General features: G+C 33.2%; 1 protein-coding gene across 11 annotated transcripts in view; it reads right to left on the reverse strand.

Moving 5' to 3' along the window:
- Scml2 (Scm polycomb group protein like 2) overlaps positions 1-16,854 on the reverse strand; it is a 124,185-nt gene that overhangs the window by 12,604 nt on the left and 94,727 nt on the right. For 9 of the 11 annotated variants that reach the window (XM_037198894.1, XM_037198898.1, XM_037198897.1 and 6 more), the window contains 8 exons: positions 16,292-16,375; positions 14,680-14,763; positions 12,754-12,837; positions 12,395-12,478; positions 7,117-7,421; positions 4,339-4,453; positions 2,123-2,326; positions 1,013-1,195 (listed from right to left, as the gene is read on the reverse strand). In XM_037198894.1, coding sequence (XP_037054789.1) covers positions 1,013-1,195; positions 2,123-2,326; positions 4,339-4,453; positions 7,117-7,421; positions 12,395-12,478; positions 12,754-12,837; positions 14,680-14,763; positions 16,292-16,375 — 1,143 coding nt within the window. The remainder of the gene's footprint in view (positions 1-1,012; positions 1,196-2,122; positions 2,327-4,338; positions 4,454-7,116; positions 7,422-12,394; positions 12,479-12,753; positions 12,838-14,679; positions 14,764-16,291; positions 16,376-16,854) is intronic. The other 2 variants (XM_037198899.1, XM_037198896.1) reach the window with 1 other exon arrangement.

Here is a 16,854-nt window from a genome sequence, read left to right on the forward strand (position 1 = left end):
TGGAATACACTGGACTTAAACAGATTAAGTCTGTCATGGTATTCCATAGTTCCAGAATTGGTAGCATTTGGCCAGAAAACAAAGCAGCTTAATACCTGGATTTTTAGCTACTCTTAAGATATACATAAACTTCTACTATAACAAGAACACGGTTGCCTGTCAATAGTCATATGAAAGAATAACAAACTTTTCTTCCAAAAAGTGGCCGAAAAGCTCAAACAACTTTTTCACTGTAGAGATCAGAAACAAGAATATCACATTTGGTTCTATAAGACAACACTGCACTCATTTTTTTTTAGCCATCAGTTTGAGGGTCTATGAAAGACAGGTAACCATAGCTAATTTTGAGAAAATTATTCTTTATAATCTATGGGCTCAATAGTCTTTGCTGCTTTCTTTAGATTAAGGTCAATAATGTTAAAGCCATGCCGGAACCTAACAGAAAATGTGTAACTATCAACTAGTCACAAAGAAGCAAAACATAACACATTGGTATTAATTCTCAAGTTCACTAGGAATACAGTAAGAAATTAAGTTTCTCCACTTTATGTGAAGAAAGTATAATTATATACTACATGTTTTTCATTAGTTTTGTGTAGCTAAATGCGTGAGGATTACAGAAAAACTCTGAAATACCCAGATTCCCAAGTTTAAAACACAAAATAAAAGCATATTAACGGTCAGCAGAGAAAGCACTTGCTATGCAAGCCTGGAGATCTGAGTTCAATTCCTGGAACCCATGCAAAGATGGAATGAGAGAACTGACTCTATAAACTTATTCTCTGGCTTCTATATGTGTACTGCTCCTAACCCCTTCCCCCATCTATCTATCTATCTATCTATCTATCTATCTATCTATCTATCTATCTCTCTCTCTCTCTCTCTCTCTCTCTCTCTCTCTCTATCTATCTATCTCTCTCTCTCTCTCTCTCTCTCACACACACACACACACACACACACACACACACTTTCGTTAAATATATAGTATGAAAAACTTTTATTTTTTTTTTACCTGGTTTGTTTTGATCAAGGTCTGTAGGAGGGGCATCAATACGAGCCTTAGGGTTGAAAGGCTGGCTGCTCAAAAACTTATCACACTGCAGACTGTGACAGAAATTTTCAAGAAAGCGAAGTGCAAATGATGCGCTATTCACTGGAGGGAGCTCAACGGTATGAACTTTCCCATCAAAGGAGGCTATGAAGTGGGGAGGTAATGTCAGTCATCAGTCATCTCATAGACAGATGAGAAATACAATAACAAAAGAATCAATTCAGGAGATGTACTTTTAAGTCTACTTTCCGGGTTTTGAAATGTAAAAAGGGATTGATAAAATTCTATTTTAAACATTTATAAGCAGGGTAAGAGAAATGGCTTGGTTTATAGTAAGCTTTCTACTCTAAACATCTCCTGAGTACAAATGTGATGGTATCTGCTTATACAATCATGATAGACACTGGCTACAACCTACTCTATCCTACCCTATTTTTTAAATTTTTTATGGTGCTAGAGACTAAATTCAGGGCCTTGTACATGCAAGGCAAGCATACTACCCCTGAGCTATAATCCCTAGCCTTTTCATTTTATCTTAATGAGATTTTTCTTTTGTGTCACACTATTCTTTAAAGCTGCTTAGAGATTTTCTATAAAAATTAAAACTTTATGTCAACCATGCCTAAATTCCTGGCTTATCAAAGCATGTTCAAGGAAAAAATTGGTGTCTTTTACTTAAACTTATACTATTATATTACTTTTCTCTCTTTGTTTTTTGTTTGTTTGTATGACACAGGGTCTCAATTATATAGCCTTGGCTGACCTGGCACTTTATAGCCCAGAGTGCCCTTAAAGTCACAGTAATCCTCCTGTTTCAGATTCCTGAGTACAAGGGGAATAGGTATATGCCATAATACCTACTCTCATCTGTCTGCTTTGATAAAAGTAAACTTTCCAAATAAGAGTTAAAATATGTTAAGCATATAACCAGTATACTTATTCTATCAGTATAATAAAATATTATAGTATAATATAAATATTATAAGTAATCTATATGCAATAATAGTCTGCCCTTCTAAACCTCAAATCAAATTTAGAACAGAAGTTGAATAAAGAATTAGATTAGGATACCAGTAATTATTTCTCCTCCTCGAGTGTCTGGCTTAAGAAATAGAAATACAGCCTTGGCATCAATGGCACAATCCACACAGGCCTGCACAGTCCGCCGGAGAATCACATTCACAGGGCCTGGGCCAAAGTGGTCAGGCAGCTGCTGAACTTTCTGTGGATCCAGGTAGGGGCCACAATCTCCAAGTTTATTTATATAGACACAGACTTGAAAAAAATATATATAAACAATGAGATGAATTAAAATACATTTTCTGAAAATATTACATAATTGCCATATCCTACTAGCGATTTCACTTAAAGGAAATTTAAATATAGTTCATATCATTGACCATTTCTGCTACTGAAAATATGCAAATAGATATATTATCATATTATATAAAGGTACTGAACATGCAAATAGCAAAAAAAAAAGAGCTTATTCAATATTTTAGAGTTCTACTCAAACTGATTATATAATATATATGGCTGAGAAGAATTAGGAGTATCATATCATCATTCTTAATTTATTATTGCAAGAAATGGTACAAAAATTAAAGAGTAGTTTCCTGTTTTTCTTATTCTTTAAATTGTGATCTTTCCCCTCTAACTTCTCCCAGAGGTTTCCCAATTCTCTACCTACTCAAGTTCATTGTACATATAGTATGTCAATTTCCTGTGAAAATTGGTCATCCTTACTCCTTTTATGACTGAATTCTTATAAATCACCAATAGTATTTAAGGTATATGTAATGGTAATTTCTAATGATATAAAGTTTGAAAATAAAAATAAAAATTTCCTTTTGTGTATGCCTATGTTCATTGATGAAAATTTTAAACTGTTTTCTTTGTACAATAAAAACATACAATATAGAAGTTTCCCATCTATAATTACGGTGTCAAGTACAGATAATTTAAATCAACAAAGGCAAATCAAGGTGTACTATAAAAACGTGCACATTTATCATTACCAAAACTATTACTTTCTTAAATCAAGGACATTTTAAGCTATTCATCTGTACTGAAAAATTATATATATTTAGTATACTAAAAACCCATTCATTTCAGTTTCACTGGGTGGAAATATATGGTAATCTAACTTGTCCCAACAGACAGAAGGATATGCTCTGTCACAAAAATGAAGCAGTGATTAACCTCAGCCCAAGGTGATAATGGCACAAATACATTCAGGAAGTAAAGCAAAAGAAGGATTTCAATGTTTTATCATATTTTTACCTCACTTGTTGAGCATCCCTTAGATGAAATGATTGGTACCAGAAAATTTAGTACAAACATAATGAGATAACTTGGAGATAGGACATAAGTCTGAGCATAAAATTCATGTATACTTCTTATACACTTTATACACAAAGTCTGAAGGTAGTCTGATATAATAATTTGGGGGCACTTGTGTTTTGATTGCAACCTGTCATATGAAGTCAGGTGATTTTTACTTCTGGTGCCATGTCAGTGCTCAAAAGGTTCAAAGTTCACATTCTTGGATTAGACATGATCAACTTGTATTCATTTAGCTAGTGGATTAAAAATCATAAATAATAAGAAATGAAGTGTGCTAAATGAATCTTTGAAAAACAAGTGGTATTTCAAAAAATAATGCCCTTTAAGTGAGAAAAAAGGAAATGTGAGAGTATAAAGGAGGTAATTAAGGATATAAAAGAAATAATAGGACACACTTTTTAAAAACATGAATGGGGCGCTAGAGAGCTGGCTCAAGAGCACTGGCTGCTATTTCCAGAGGGACTGGGTTTGCTTATCAGCACCCACATGACAGCTTACAACTGTCTGTGTCTCTAGTCTCAGGATATCTGACATTCTGACACTCTTGTCTGGGTACAAGGCACATACATGGTGCACAAATACACATGTAGGCACAATACTCATACATACAAAATAAAAATGAAAGGAAAATTAAGATTAAGGAAATATATAGGGGATGATAAAAAAGAATTTGCTTTGGTCTGTGCTCTTTCAAACATACCAGAGAAGAATTTAAAATCACCATGTCCTTTGACAGAAACATTATTTTCAAAAGGCATGAGTTACCTTGGAAAACACATATACAAAATGACAAAGTACTCTGAAATTAAAGAAGAAAGATTTGATAATGACACAAATTCAAAATGTTGAATATTTATTGAAATAGACTGGTTTTGCTTAACATAAAGCTGAACTACTAGCTTACCAAATACATTTACTCATTCTAGAAAATACTAACTTACCTGTAGACATCACTATTTTAGATGGCCCTGCAGAAGACTTATTAGATGAAGAGCTTTTCATCAGTGAACTGAGAGAAGCTGAAGATGTAGAAGAAACAACTGGAATACATTTTTCCTGTTTTAAAAAAAGGAATAAAGAATTCAGGTATATGTTCTCTTTTAAGAGCTTCTAGATGAGAAAAAAAAAAAGATAGACATTACTGGATCACAAAATCATTAGTTTAAAAAAAAAGGCTGAAAACCTTCTGGGTACCAAGACCTGCAATGCTTTGGAAAATGAACTCAGGCCCACAAGCTGTTCAGGTGCCAGAGAAAGAGACCAAAAGGCTAGGTAGGATTCCTTATCGTATATTCTGTTGATACCTTAGTCAAATTGGTTAACTATGTAAAACCTGTTAACCTCAAAAAATTTTTGAGGGTTAATGCAAGACAGTTTTATCACTGTTAATTCTATAAATCTCTTTTCTAATAGGCAAAAATAACCTCAAAAAGGCAGAGGGCTTTAGAAAGCAGCTGTTCATTGCCATTGTGTCTAGCCACCAATAATCTTCATAAAATTGTAAGTAATTTGGTGAAGACTGCTTGCTGCACATAAGAGACAAGTATCTCTTAAACACAGTTGAATATTACTAGTATTCTGCTTATGTAAAATCTTGGACTTTTTCTAGGAGCTACTTTCAAACACATCTGCTTTATCACAAGAAAAGACTCTTGTGCCTAGAAAAATTACGACAAAAAGACAAAAGAGTAAAACACAAGAGTATCATTTAAGGTTGCTGCAATATACTTTAAATTAATGACTGTTATCTGGATTCACAGTGGACTAGTAAATCATGCCAAGTATTGAATTACAAATTTTGTTTTTTCAATGTTTCAAAATTCTGAACCCTTTGATGAAAGATAACGTTTAATATTTCAACTTGAACAAATACAACTATTTAGAAAATTTACTAACAAAATTTTTCAAGTTTCTAAACTTAAATTTGATTAAATTAAATTTTATGTGTATAGATGTTCTGCCTGCATTTGTATGCCTGTGTCCACAGAAGAGGGCATTGTATCCCTGCAACTGGTGCTACAGAGGAATGTGAGCTGCCATGTGGTTGCTGGGAATCAAGCGCAGGCCCTGTGGAAGAGCAGTCAGTGATCTTAACTGCTAAGCAATCTCTCTAGCCCCTGTGCTAAACATCTAAAATGTAGGAAAAAATGATATTTCATAAAGGAGTGTATTTTAAGAATATTTTATATAGTTCAAAAACTCTCAGTTATTAAACTGTGAACATCTTTATTTTTCATATAAAATAATGAAGTTAGATAATAGTGAACTGAAATGATACTTTTGAAAAAATACAAATTATGAAATATACTACTAGTTCTTTATCTCTATCATTAAATAATGTGTACCAAAATACCTTTTCAAAATTATATTAGTATTGATACTAGAAAACATAGGAGTCAAAAGGTATTATTGCTACTATTACACTAACTTTCTGAGCAGGTGAAAATACATGTTTTTTCAAATATAACTTCACATTAAATTTCAAGATCAACTTTTCATAATTTTATTTCCCTTTAAAATGTTACTGCTTTATAGTAATCTTTTTATGTTTAGCATAATATATTTACAAATATTTCATACAGATTTTTTTTAAATTTTCAATGTTTTAAACAGAAATGATAATGTACGTATTTTAAAAACGACATTATTTTTACATATGGCAAACATTCATAGAAAAAAACGTTATGTTGATATCACATGAACATATTAGATGTATAAGATTTTTACCTTTATATTTAGAGTGCATGTCTTATAGACACTATTTTTAAAATTTCAGTTTTTTAAATCTCAGCCTTTTATTGAAGAATTTAAATCATTAATGTTTAACATAATTATTATTATATTTAGTTCTGAGTAAACCATTTTATTATGCACTTTCTATTTGTTTCCTTTATTCTTTTTTTGTTGTAGTGGTTCCACTTATCCTATCTTTTGAGGGGTTATTTGAATACTTAAAATTGCATTTTATTTTCTTCCTTGGATTTTTAGGTACACATACTTCTCTACATTTTTTACATTATGACTAGAGGCTCATCCTTACCTGAATAAATTTCAAATAAAAATTCATAATGTACCATTTCACATAAGATGTTGGAACTAAAATTATATAGATCCTTATCTTCTACATTCAGGTTTTCATAATGTAAATTATTTATATATTTATATCTATCTGTGATGTAAACTGTGCAGGACTAGAAATGATTATAAGAAAAAAATTTCTTCACTATTTTCCTCTCCCAATCTACCCCTGCCTCGCTTCCTCCTGACTAATTACACATGTAACAAAAATATCAACTTACTCTCTTTCTCAGTATTTTAAATTCTGTACCAGTTTTTCACATTGGATAGTTTCTATTCTATTCTCCAACTCATTTACTCTTTGTTCTTTCATCATCAGTAAATACTAGTTAATTCTGTCCAATGACTACTTTACTTTAGATATTACTACTGTCCCACCCAACTCCAGCTCCCCTCTCTGACCTATTTGAGTTCCTGCCTTGACTGCCCTTGATGATGAACTGTAATATAGAAGTACAAGTTTCTTATAAATTGCTTTTGTTTCTCAAAATAGAAAACCTTACTAAGACAAAAAGAGCCTTATACATTTAAAACAGTCCTAAAACCTTCAGTATAGTTTTAGTAAATTGCTAACCTGCATGTTAAAAATAATACTCCAATACAAAGACTTACAATACAAATTAGCAAGAGATATGACTAACCTTTTTTCCTGACTTTCCACCTGTTTTCTTTGGTAGGACAATCTTAATAGTAATGCCTTTCTTAGTAGCTGAAGTATCTCCAGTTGGCTTAGTTTGTCCTGACTTCTTGCTGGCCTTTGTTACTGGTAGTACAATAGTTGTTTTCCGTGGAGACATCTTTGAAGATTGAGCCCCTTTGGGGGTGGGAGACTTTGTTTTCTCAGAGGTGGAAGGCTTTGTTTTCTCAGAAGTGGAAGATTTTGTTTGTTCAGCAGAGGAAGGCGGTGTGTTCTCGGCACTGTGCACTGAAAGAGCTGAGAAAAGAGCTTAGAAACAAAAATTAAAGAAAATGATATAGTTAAAAACACTATCATATGACTCAAAAAACTTTAAGCATATCTTTAAAAGTTTTCAAGGGTTACTCATGAAAACTATTTTAAACAAGATTCAAATTAGCAAACCTAGAGATGAAAAGGAAGACATTACAATAGATACTAAGAAAATTAAGAGAATCATAATCGCATATTTAAAAAAAATCTGTATTCCACTAAACTGGAAAGCCTAAAGGAAACAAATTTCTTAAAATATACAATCTATCAAAGTTAAATCAAGATAAAGTAAGTGTAATTTAAGTAGATTCATAACTCCTAGTAAGATAGAAGCAGTAACTAAAAATCTCCCAACTATAAAAAGCCAATGGACAGATGGTTCAGCATATAATTCTACCAGGTATTCAAAAGAGAATTAATGACACTAGTCTACAAATTATTCTGCAATCCTAAATTCTTCTTACAAGGCCATCATTACCCTGTTACCAAAACCACACAAAGATCCAACAAAAAAGAAAACAATAAACCAATTATCAATCATGAATATAGATCATAAACTCAATAAAATATTACAAACCAAATCCAAGAATACATCAAAAAGATTATTTACTATCAATTCAGCTTCATACCAGACATGCAGAAATGATTCAACATATGTAAATCAATAAATATAATCCACCATATAAAAAGACCAAAGGACAGAAACCACATGATCACCTCAAAAAGATAAGAGAATAGGCCTTTAACAAAATTCAACATTGCTGATAAAAGTCCTGAAGAGATGAAGAATATGTGGGACATATCTCAACACAATAAAGGCACTTTATAACAAGTACACATATCAACATTCCTTCTAAATGGGGAAAAACAAAACAATACAAAAACAACAAAACATTTCCACTTAATCAGACTCTTTCCATACTCAATATAGTGTCTACACATAAGCAAGGAATAAATCAAAGTATCATCATTTGGAGATGATATGCCTTTTTATACATAAAAGACTTCAAAGACTACACCAGAAAACTTCTATAGCTGATAAATATGTTAAACAAAATAGCAGGGATGGTGATGCCTCCAGAGGTTGCTTCATTGTACAAAATTGTTCTAGCTATCCTGTTTTTTTGTTTGTTTGTTTTCCCATATGAAGTTGAGTATTCTTCTTTCTAAGTCTGTGAAGAATTGTGTTGGGATTTTGATGGGGATTGAATTGAATCTGTGGATTGTTTTTGGTAAGATTGCCATTTTTACTATGTTAATCCTACCTATACATGAGCATGGGAGATCTTTCCATTTTCTGATACCTTCTTCAATTTCTTTCTTCAGAAACTTAAAATTCTTGTCATACAGGTCTTTCACTTGCTTAGAGTTACCCCAAGGTCTTTTACATTATTTGTGGCTAGTGAAAAGGTTGATGTTTCTCTGATTTCTTTCTCAGCCCATTTATCATTTGTATATAGCAGAGTTACTGATTTTTTTGAACTGATCTTGTATCCTACCACATTACTAAAGGTGTTTATCAACAAAAAAAAAATAGCAGGATATAAAATTAACACACAAAGATAAGTAGGCTTCCTATATACAAATAACAAATCAGGGAAGCAAACCATATAGCAAAGCAACATCATACAATTTCACAATTGCCTCAAAAAACATACTGGAATCACTCAAACTAAGCAAATAAAAGACTTTGTATAATAAAAAATTTAAAAAGCTGAAGACATAAAAAGATGCAAAGACTCCCCATGCTCATTGATTGGGGAGGACTAATATTGTGAAAATGGCCATCATACCAAAAGAAATTTACAGATCCAATGCAATCCCCATCACAATTACAACACAATCCTTCACATAAATGTAACCATTTTCAGTTTCATACGGAAACATACACAAATCAGGATAGCTAAAACAATCACAAACAAAAAAACTGCTGAAGTTATTACCATTCCTGAGTTTAAGTTTTACTGCAGAGTTATATTAATACAAACAAGCATGAAGTTAGCATAAAAATAGATATACTGAACAATGGAATAGAGTTAAATACCTGGATATAAGCCCACACACCTACAGACACCTAATTTTTGTCAAAGAAACAAAAATACACACCGGAGAAAAGACAGCATCTACAACAAATGATACTGGTTAAACTGCATAGCTTCACGTAGAAGAATGAAAACAAGATCCATCTATCACCCAGCACAAAACAACTCCAACTGGATCAAGGACCTCAAGATAAGACCTGATACAATGAATTTGATAGAACAGAAAGTACTGAAAACAATTAAACCCATTGGCACAGGAAAGAACTTTTTGAGCAGGAGCCAAATAGTTTAGACATTAAAATGAAAATTAATAAACGGGAACTCATGAAGCTAAGAAACTTCTGTACAGCAAAGGACACAATACATTGAGCAAAAAGGACCAGACAGAATGTAAAAAATACAACATTACCAACTATAGATCTGACAGAAAGTTAGTGTATCTAAAATATACAAAGAATTTTAAAAGCTGGACATCAAGAAAACAATTACCTCAATTAGAAAACAGGATATATAATGAAAAAGAGTTCTCAAAAGATGAAACACAAATGGCTGAAAAACCTATAAAATATACTCAACATCCATAAGCACCAGGAAAACACATAAAATCTCATTCAAGTCAGAATGGCCAACAAAACAAATGACAGCTCATATTGGCCAGGATCGGGGTAAGGAAAACACTTATCTATTGCTGGTGGGAGTGCAAACTTGTACAGCCACTATGGAAATCAGCATGGCAGTTGCTAAAGAAAGATGGGAAATTGATCTACCTCAATATCCAGCTGTACCACTCTTGGGAATATACCCACAGAATTCTATATCCTAACACAGAGATCTTGCTCATTCACACTTACTACTTCTCTATTCATAATAATTAGAAATTGGTAAGAGCTTAGATATTTATCAACTTATGAATGGTAATGAAAACGTGATATATTTATACAATGGATTATTATTCAACTGTTAAGAAAAATGAAACTATCTAAAATATGTAGGTACACAGATGAAGTTAGAAAAGAATCATCCAAAGTAAGGTAATGCAGATCCAGAATGAAATATAATATATATTTTCTCTTATATGCAGATGTTAGCTTTTATGCTTTAAATATGTGTGTTTCTTTTATAATACCCACAGGGGTTAGGTAGGTAGAAAGGGACCAGAGGGGAGGATGGGATCTTCCAAGGAGCAGGAAATAGATAGTGCTATAATATGGAAATTAGAACAAGAGAATTAAAGGGGGTGGGATATGACAGGGAGGGTAGAGGAGAGGGGGAGGAAAAATTAAAAAAACCTCTTAAAAACCCAAATGGAAACCTACTCTAATAAAGGCTTCCTGAAATATAAACAAATATAAAATGAGTTCAAGTGCAGTGACCTTATAATGGAGGGACAACACACCAACTCTACAGTATAAACTACCAAAAACTAACCCAGTACCAGGAATCGGTTACCACTTTTTGAGGTGTTAGCCAAAGGGGTCCCACAGATCCCACATCTAACACAACAGGGCACTACCAATGAGGTTGCCCTCTACAACTTGAGGGTAAGAATCTCAAAGTAGTTTTAATTTGCTGAACACACCACGTACAATGTCAAGGAACATGGAAAACCACAGGTGGTATGAAAATGAAAGATTCACTTCTATTGGTTCATAATGTGAAAAGTTGCTATACATATTATCAGAGAAGAAAAGCAATCATCAGTCTCAACAAGCTACAAAATGAGCAGGCTATAATAACCATCTGCCTGCTAGATATATACTCACTGGCACAATAGTAGCAAAAATTTTCTTTGGAGTAATCAACTAGTTTTTGACTAGATTTAAGGCCCACTCCATGAGATGGTAATTACCCAAAACTGGTAATGAAGAAAAAAAAACTGTGACAACATAGGTCAAGTGTCCTAGGAGAAATCTTACTAGTATAATTCTTATAAGTGGTCATAGTAATAAAATGACTCCTAGATGAATGACATACTGCTATTGATTACGAATGATCACTAGTCATTGATTGGTGATACACGAAATCATTTTCAGAGAAGGTTCTTGCAGTGGTTGGTAATTAATAAAGAGAGCTACAACTAGACTACCTGCAGATAGTGAGAGACTTTGGAGTGCTCAACCCTAAATGAGATGTCTGTATCATTCTCATCCCCTCAATATTCAGTTATCTATGTGGAAAAGCAGGTGGAAAGATTCTAACCAGAGGGACAGAGGACTTTGATGAGAGAGTATTTTCCAGAAACAACAGAGAAGACACATATCCAAAAGAACATGAAAAAATGCACAGGACATATACAAGCTCAAACCAGAAAAAAAAGTCCAGCATGGATGATGTGAAGTAGATATAAAGTCTCAATCCTTAGCTAAGAATTGATAGCTGCTATGAAAGACAAACCAATTTTCCTCAATAGAGTAACATGATACGTATCAGCCACTGTAGGGCAGGTACAATATTCAGTAGTACATGAACACAAATTGGACACCTAATTTTTAAGTTTTCCATTTTTTGTTAAGAAAGAGAAGAAATATAATATCCTACACAAAGCAAGGTGAGGAAAAGACATTGGAAGAGTTGGGGAAGGGGACACGATAAGATCAAAATATAAGGTATAAATTATTTAACAATAAATAAAATCATTAAAAAATAAAACATTGTTTAAACAAGAATGCCAATAAAAATGAAATTTTAGAAACATTAAATTTTCATAATCAGGAAACAATTTTATTCTGTAAAGAAGATGAATTTGTTAGAATAACCAGCAAATTTGATTTAGCACATTGAAAATTGTATCAATTTATCATAGTGTTACTTCTTATATTGGAATTCTTAAAACAAAAACTGTTTTCCATTATGAAAAGAACATGCTATCATTTAATATTGATCAAATATCTTGTAAACCAATATAGCAAAACAAGGCAAGGCAATCACCTGGAATTGCTTCTTCATCTTCCAAAAGTTTGGCTTGTTCTTTCCAAAATTTGCTGACTCTTTTGCGCTTGCGTTTTTTCCCACCTTTGTTGAGGTATGAAATGAAAAAAGAATTATGCATATTTAAAGCTGGAACACATTATGTTCCGGTATGCATGTTAAATAATAAAGCATCTAATGCAGCATAGTCATGAATCTTATCACAGTGAAAATTTCTATGAATTTATCATTGTGGTACTTATACTTGTTTCCTTAAAAGTGAAAAATGGTCTTGTTTTCTAATAACATTGCACCATTATTCAATATATGGCAAACGTCTTGTGAATCAATATGGATTAAAAAAAAATCAAAGCAATCACCTAGGGCAGCTTTTTCATCTTCAAAAATTCCAGCTTGGTCTTTCCAAGGTTTGGCGACTGTCTTGCCCTTGCGTTTTTTCGCAGCTTTGTAAAGGTATGAAATGAAAAGTATTATGTACATTTAAAGCTGGAACACATTATGTTCCAGTATACATGCTAAATAATAAAGCTTCTAATGTAGCATAGTCATGAAAGTTTACCATCATACTCATATGACATTTAATAATGTACAACATGGCACAATAACTCTAAGGACACAGTAGTAGTGGCATGTATACCTTGGCAGTAATCAAATACTCTTTACTTGGGACTTAAGAGCTAAGCAACATGAGGGAAACTATAACTGGCACTAGAAACCTAGCTAAAACTTCTGTGCTAGAGAAGTGATGGTTATTGGAGGATAACCTGCAACCACTAATTTAACTAAACCAGCATAGGCCCCAACAACTATCTATTAACATTTGTCTTCATACCCACAGATATTAGTAGTTTTCATTCTTCATCAAGAAAACTTGTTTGTCACACACAGAGACCATTACAATAAATCAAAACTAATCAAAACAAAGAGTGGTAGAGCCCAATCAGAATGGATGCTTCTATAGAACATTCCTGCACTCTATTCAAGAGGAGGTAGAAAGATTGTAAAGAGCCAGAGGGTCTCCTAGTAATATCAGGAGAAATATGATGTGGGATGTCTTTCTGTATGTTGTGAATATGTATTGCTCCCACTAGTTAATAAATACAACTGCTTTGGCCCTATGGTAAGGCAGGAGAGAGGCAGACAGGAAATCCAAGCAGACATACAGGAGGAAAAAAGGCAGACGGAGGGAGATGCTGTGACCTGCCCAGAGAAACAAGATGTATTAGGATACAGGTAAAGCCACGAGACACATGGCAACACATAGATTAATAGAAATGGGTTAATTTAAGATGTAATTGCTAGCTAGCAATAAGCCTGATCCACAAATCAGTTTGTAATTGATATTAAGCCTCTGAGTGATTATTTTATTAAAATAGCTACTGCCCGGGTGGGACAGGGCAGAACCGAGAAACTTCAGTCTACAGAAATCCACATAAAAACTCATGAACATCACTGCCAAAACATGAGCTGAACAAGAATGACACTAATACATATACAAACTGGACAGAGAAAAGAACATGAAGCTTCAATCCTCCACAAAAGAACTGAAGAAAACAGGGAATGGGAGAGATGGGAATCCCCAGGCAGAAGCACACCATTTCACTGTCTGATGTGAAAAAGCCAGCCATGAAAATATACATACAGTTATATTATACAGACCAAACAAGTTATATTCAGGGCTGTATGTGTATACAGATATTCTTTTTTATTTTCTTTTGGTTTTTTGAGACAAAGTTTCTCTGTGTAACAGCCCTGGCTGTTCTGGAACTAGCTCTTCAGAACAGGCTTGCCTTGAACTTACAAAAATCTGCCTTCCTCTGCCTCCAGAGAACTGAGAATAAAGGCATGTGCCACACATGCCCAGCCACATAGATATTCTTGAATGAAAGCATTAAAAATTACTGAGAAAAGAGTCCATACATTTGGCAGAGTTGGAGGCATACATGGGAGGTTTGGGGGAAGGTAAGGGTAAGGAGAAAGCTTGAAATTTAATCATTATCTTAAAAAAGAAAATGTTCTCTTTGAAAACATAAAAAATCTACAATCAGGAAAAATCTAATTCTTCAAAACAATAAACTTATTACAATAGGAGACAAATTTGACTTATCAAACTGAAAATTTCTACAAATTTTTCATCATACTACTTCTTATATTCATTTTCTTAAAAGTGAAAAAGTCTTTCCTTCTAAAAATATTACACCAATATTCAATACACAGCAAACATGAGAATAAATATAGATTAAAAACCACCACAAACAAACAAAAATAACAAAAAAAGCGATCACCTGGGGCTGCTTCTTCATATTCAAAAAGTCCGCCTTGGCCTTTCCATGGTTTGGTGACTGTTTTGCCCTTGCGTTTTTTCTCAGCTTTATTGAAGTATGAAATGAAAGACAGAGATTGTGTACATTTAAAGCTAAAACACATTATGTATAATTAACTGTTTTCCAAATAATAAAGCATCTAATACTAATGCATATGCTCTAATATAGCCTGTCATAAAGAAGACTATCATCAAGCTCATGTGATGTGTAACATGCCCATCATGGCATGATAACTCTAAGTATGCAGCAGTGGAACAACTTCTTTTTTTTTTTTTTGTTTTTTCGAGACAGGGTTTCTCTGTGTAGCTTTGCACCTTTCCTGGAACTCACTTGGTAGCCCAGGCTGGCCTCGAACTCACAAAGATCCGCCTGGCTCTGCCTCCCGAGTGCTGGGATTAAAGGCGTGCGCCACCACCGCCCGGCTTTTTTTTTTTTTTTTTTTTTTTGGAACTTCTTTATAAGCAACAGCTATTTACTTGGACTTATGACTCTCTGACCAAGAAGGAGAGAATGTGTGACACTGGAAAGCCAGCTAAAATCTCTGTGCTGGTCAAATTATGATTATTGGAGAAGAATCTAAAGCCACTAACTTACTAAAACAGCACAATCCCTAACAACAATCTATAAACATTGTTCTTACACCTGTAGATAACTGCAGTCTTTACTCTTTATCAAGGGAATTTTTGTTTGCAACACAGACCATCTTAGTAAACCACAACCAATCAAGGAGCCAAAGGGTGAGGGAGTTTAATCTGAGACTGAATCTCCTAGTAATATCAGGAGAAATTACTAACATCATTGCTCAAACATGAGATGAACAAGAATGACTGCAATACATATACAAACTGGACAGAGAAAAGCCTAAAAGGCCTAAATCCTACACACAAAAAAAACTCAAAGAATGCTAGAAAACTCAAGAAAGGTAGGAACTGGAGAGGTGGAAATCACCAGGGAAGAGCATACCAATTCACTCTATAGTGTAAGAAGACAGTCGTGAAAAAAACATTCAGGTATTACTATACAGAATGAACAAGTTATATTCAGGGCTATATGTGTACATAGATATTCTTGAATGCAAGCACTAACAATTAGTGAGAAAAAAGGACATACTTGGCAGAGAGAAGGAGGGGTATATAGTAACTTTTGTGGGAGGATCAGGTAGAAAGAAAGGTTGAAATTAAACTATAATCTCAAAATAAAAGAATTTTCTCTTTGAAAATATGAAAAAGCTATAATCAGAAAACAATGTAATTCTCAAAAAAATTGTAATAACAAATTTGACTAATCACAGTGAAAATGTCTATGAATATATCATTGTGCTACTTACATTTGTTGAAAAAAGTATTTCCTTATAAAAAGAAAAAGTATTTCCTTATAAAAACATTACACCATCATTCAATATATGATAAACAACTTGGGAATCTCTATCTATCTATCTATCTATCTATCTATCTATCTATCGATTATATATTCAAAAGGTATTTTTCATATATTTAAATTTATTCACATATAATTTTAATATATAATTCATATTTATAATATAATACATATACACACAACCATGAGCATTCACCTAGAGCAGCTTCTTCATCTTCAAAAAGTCCACCTTGAACTTTCCGTGGTTTGGTGACTGTTTTGCCCTTGCATTTTTTCTTAGCTTTATTGAGGTATGAAATGAAACACAAAGATTATATACACTTAAAACTACAACATATTATGCTTAATCTACTATGTTTTCCAAAATAATAAAGCTTCCAGTATTAATGCATATGCTCTACTATAGCCTTGTCATAAAGAAGGCTACCATCATTGTCACCTGATGTGTAACAATGCCCATCATAGCATGGTAGGTCTAAGTATGCAGTAGTGGAACACAGACCTCCTATGTAATCAACAGTTCTTTACTTGCAAACACTAGCTCAACAAGAGGGAGAGATTGCCTTGTACTTGAAACCCAGTTGAAAATTGTGTGCTGAATAAATGATGATTATTGGAGAAAAATCTAAAACCACTTACTTACTAAAATAGCACAATCCCTAACAACAATTTATAAACATTGTTCTTACACCTGAAGATAACTGTAGTTTTTTTTTTTTTTTTTTTTTTGGTTTTTAGAGACAGGGTTTCTCTGTGTAG

Source organism: Peromyscus leucopus, chromosome X (assembly GCF_004664715.2).
Source record: "Peromyscus leucopus breed LL Stock chromosome X, UCI_PerLeu_2.1, whole genome shotgun sequence".
Lineage (NCBI taxonomy): Eukaryota > Metazoa > Chordata > Mammalia > Rodentia > Cricetidae > Peromyscus > Peromyscus leucopus.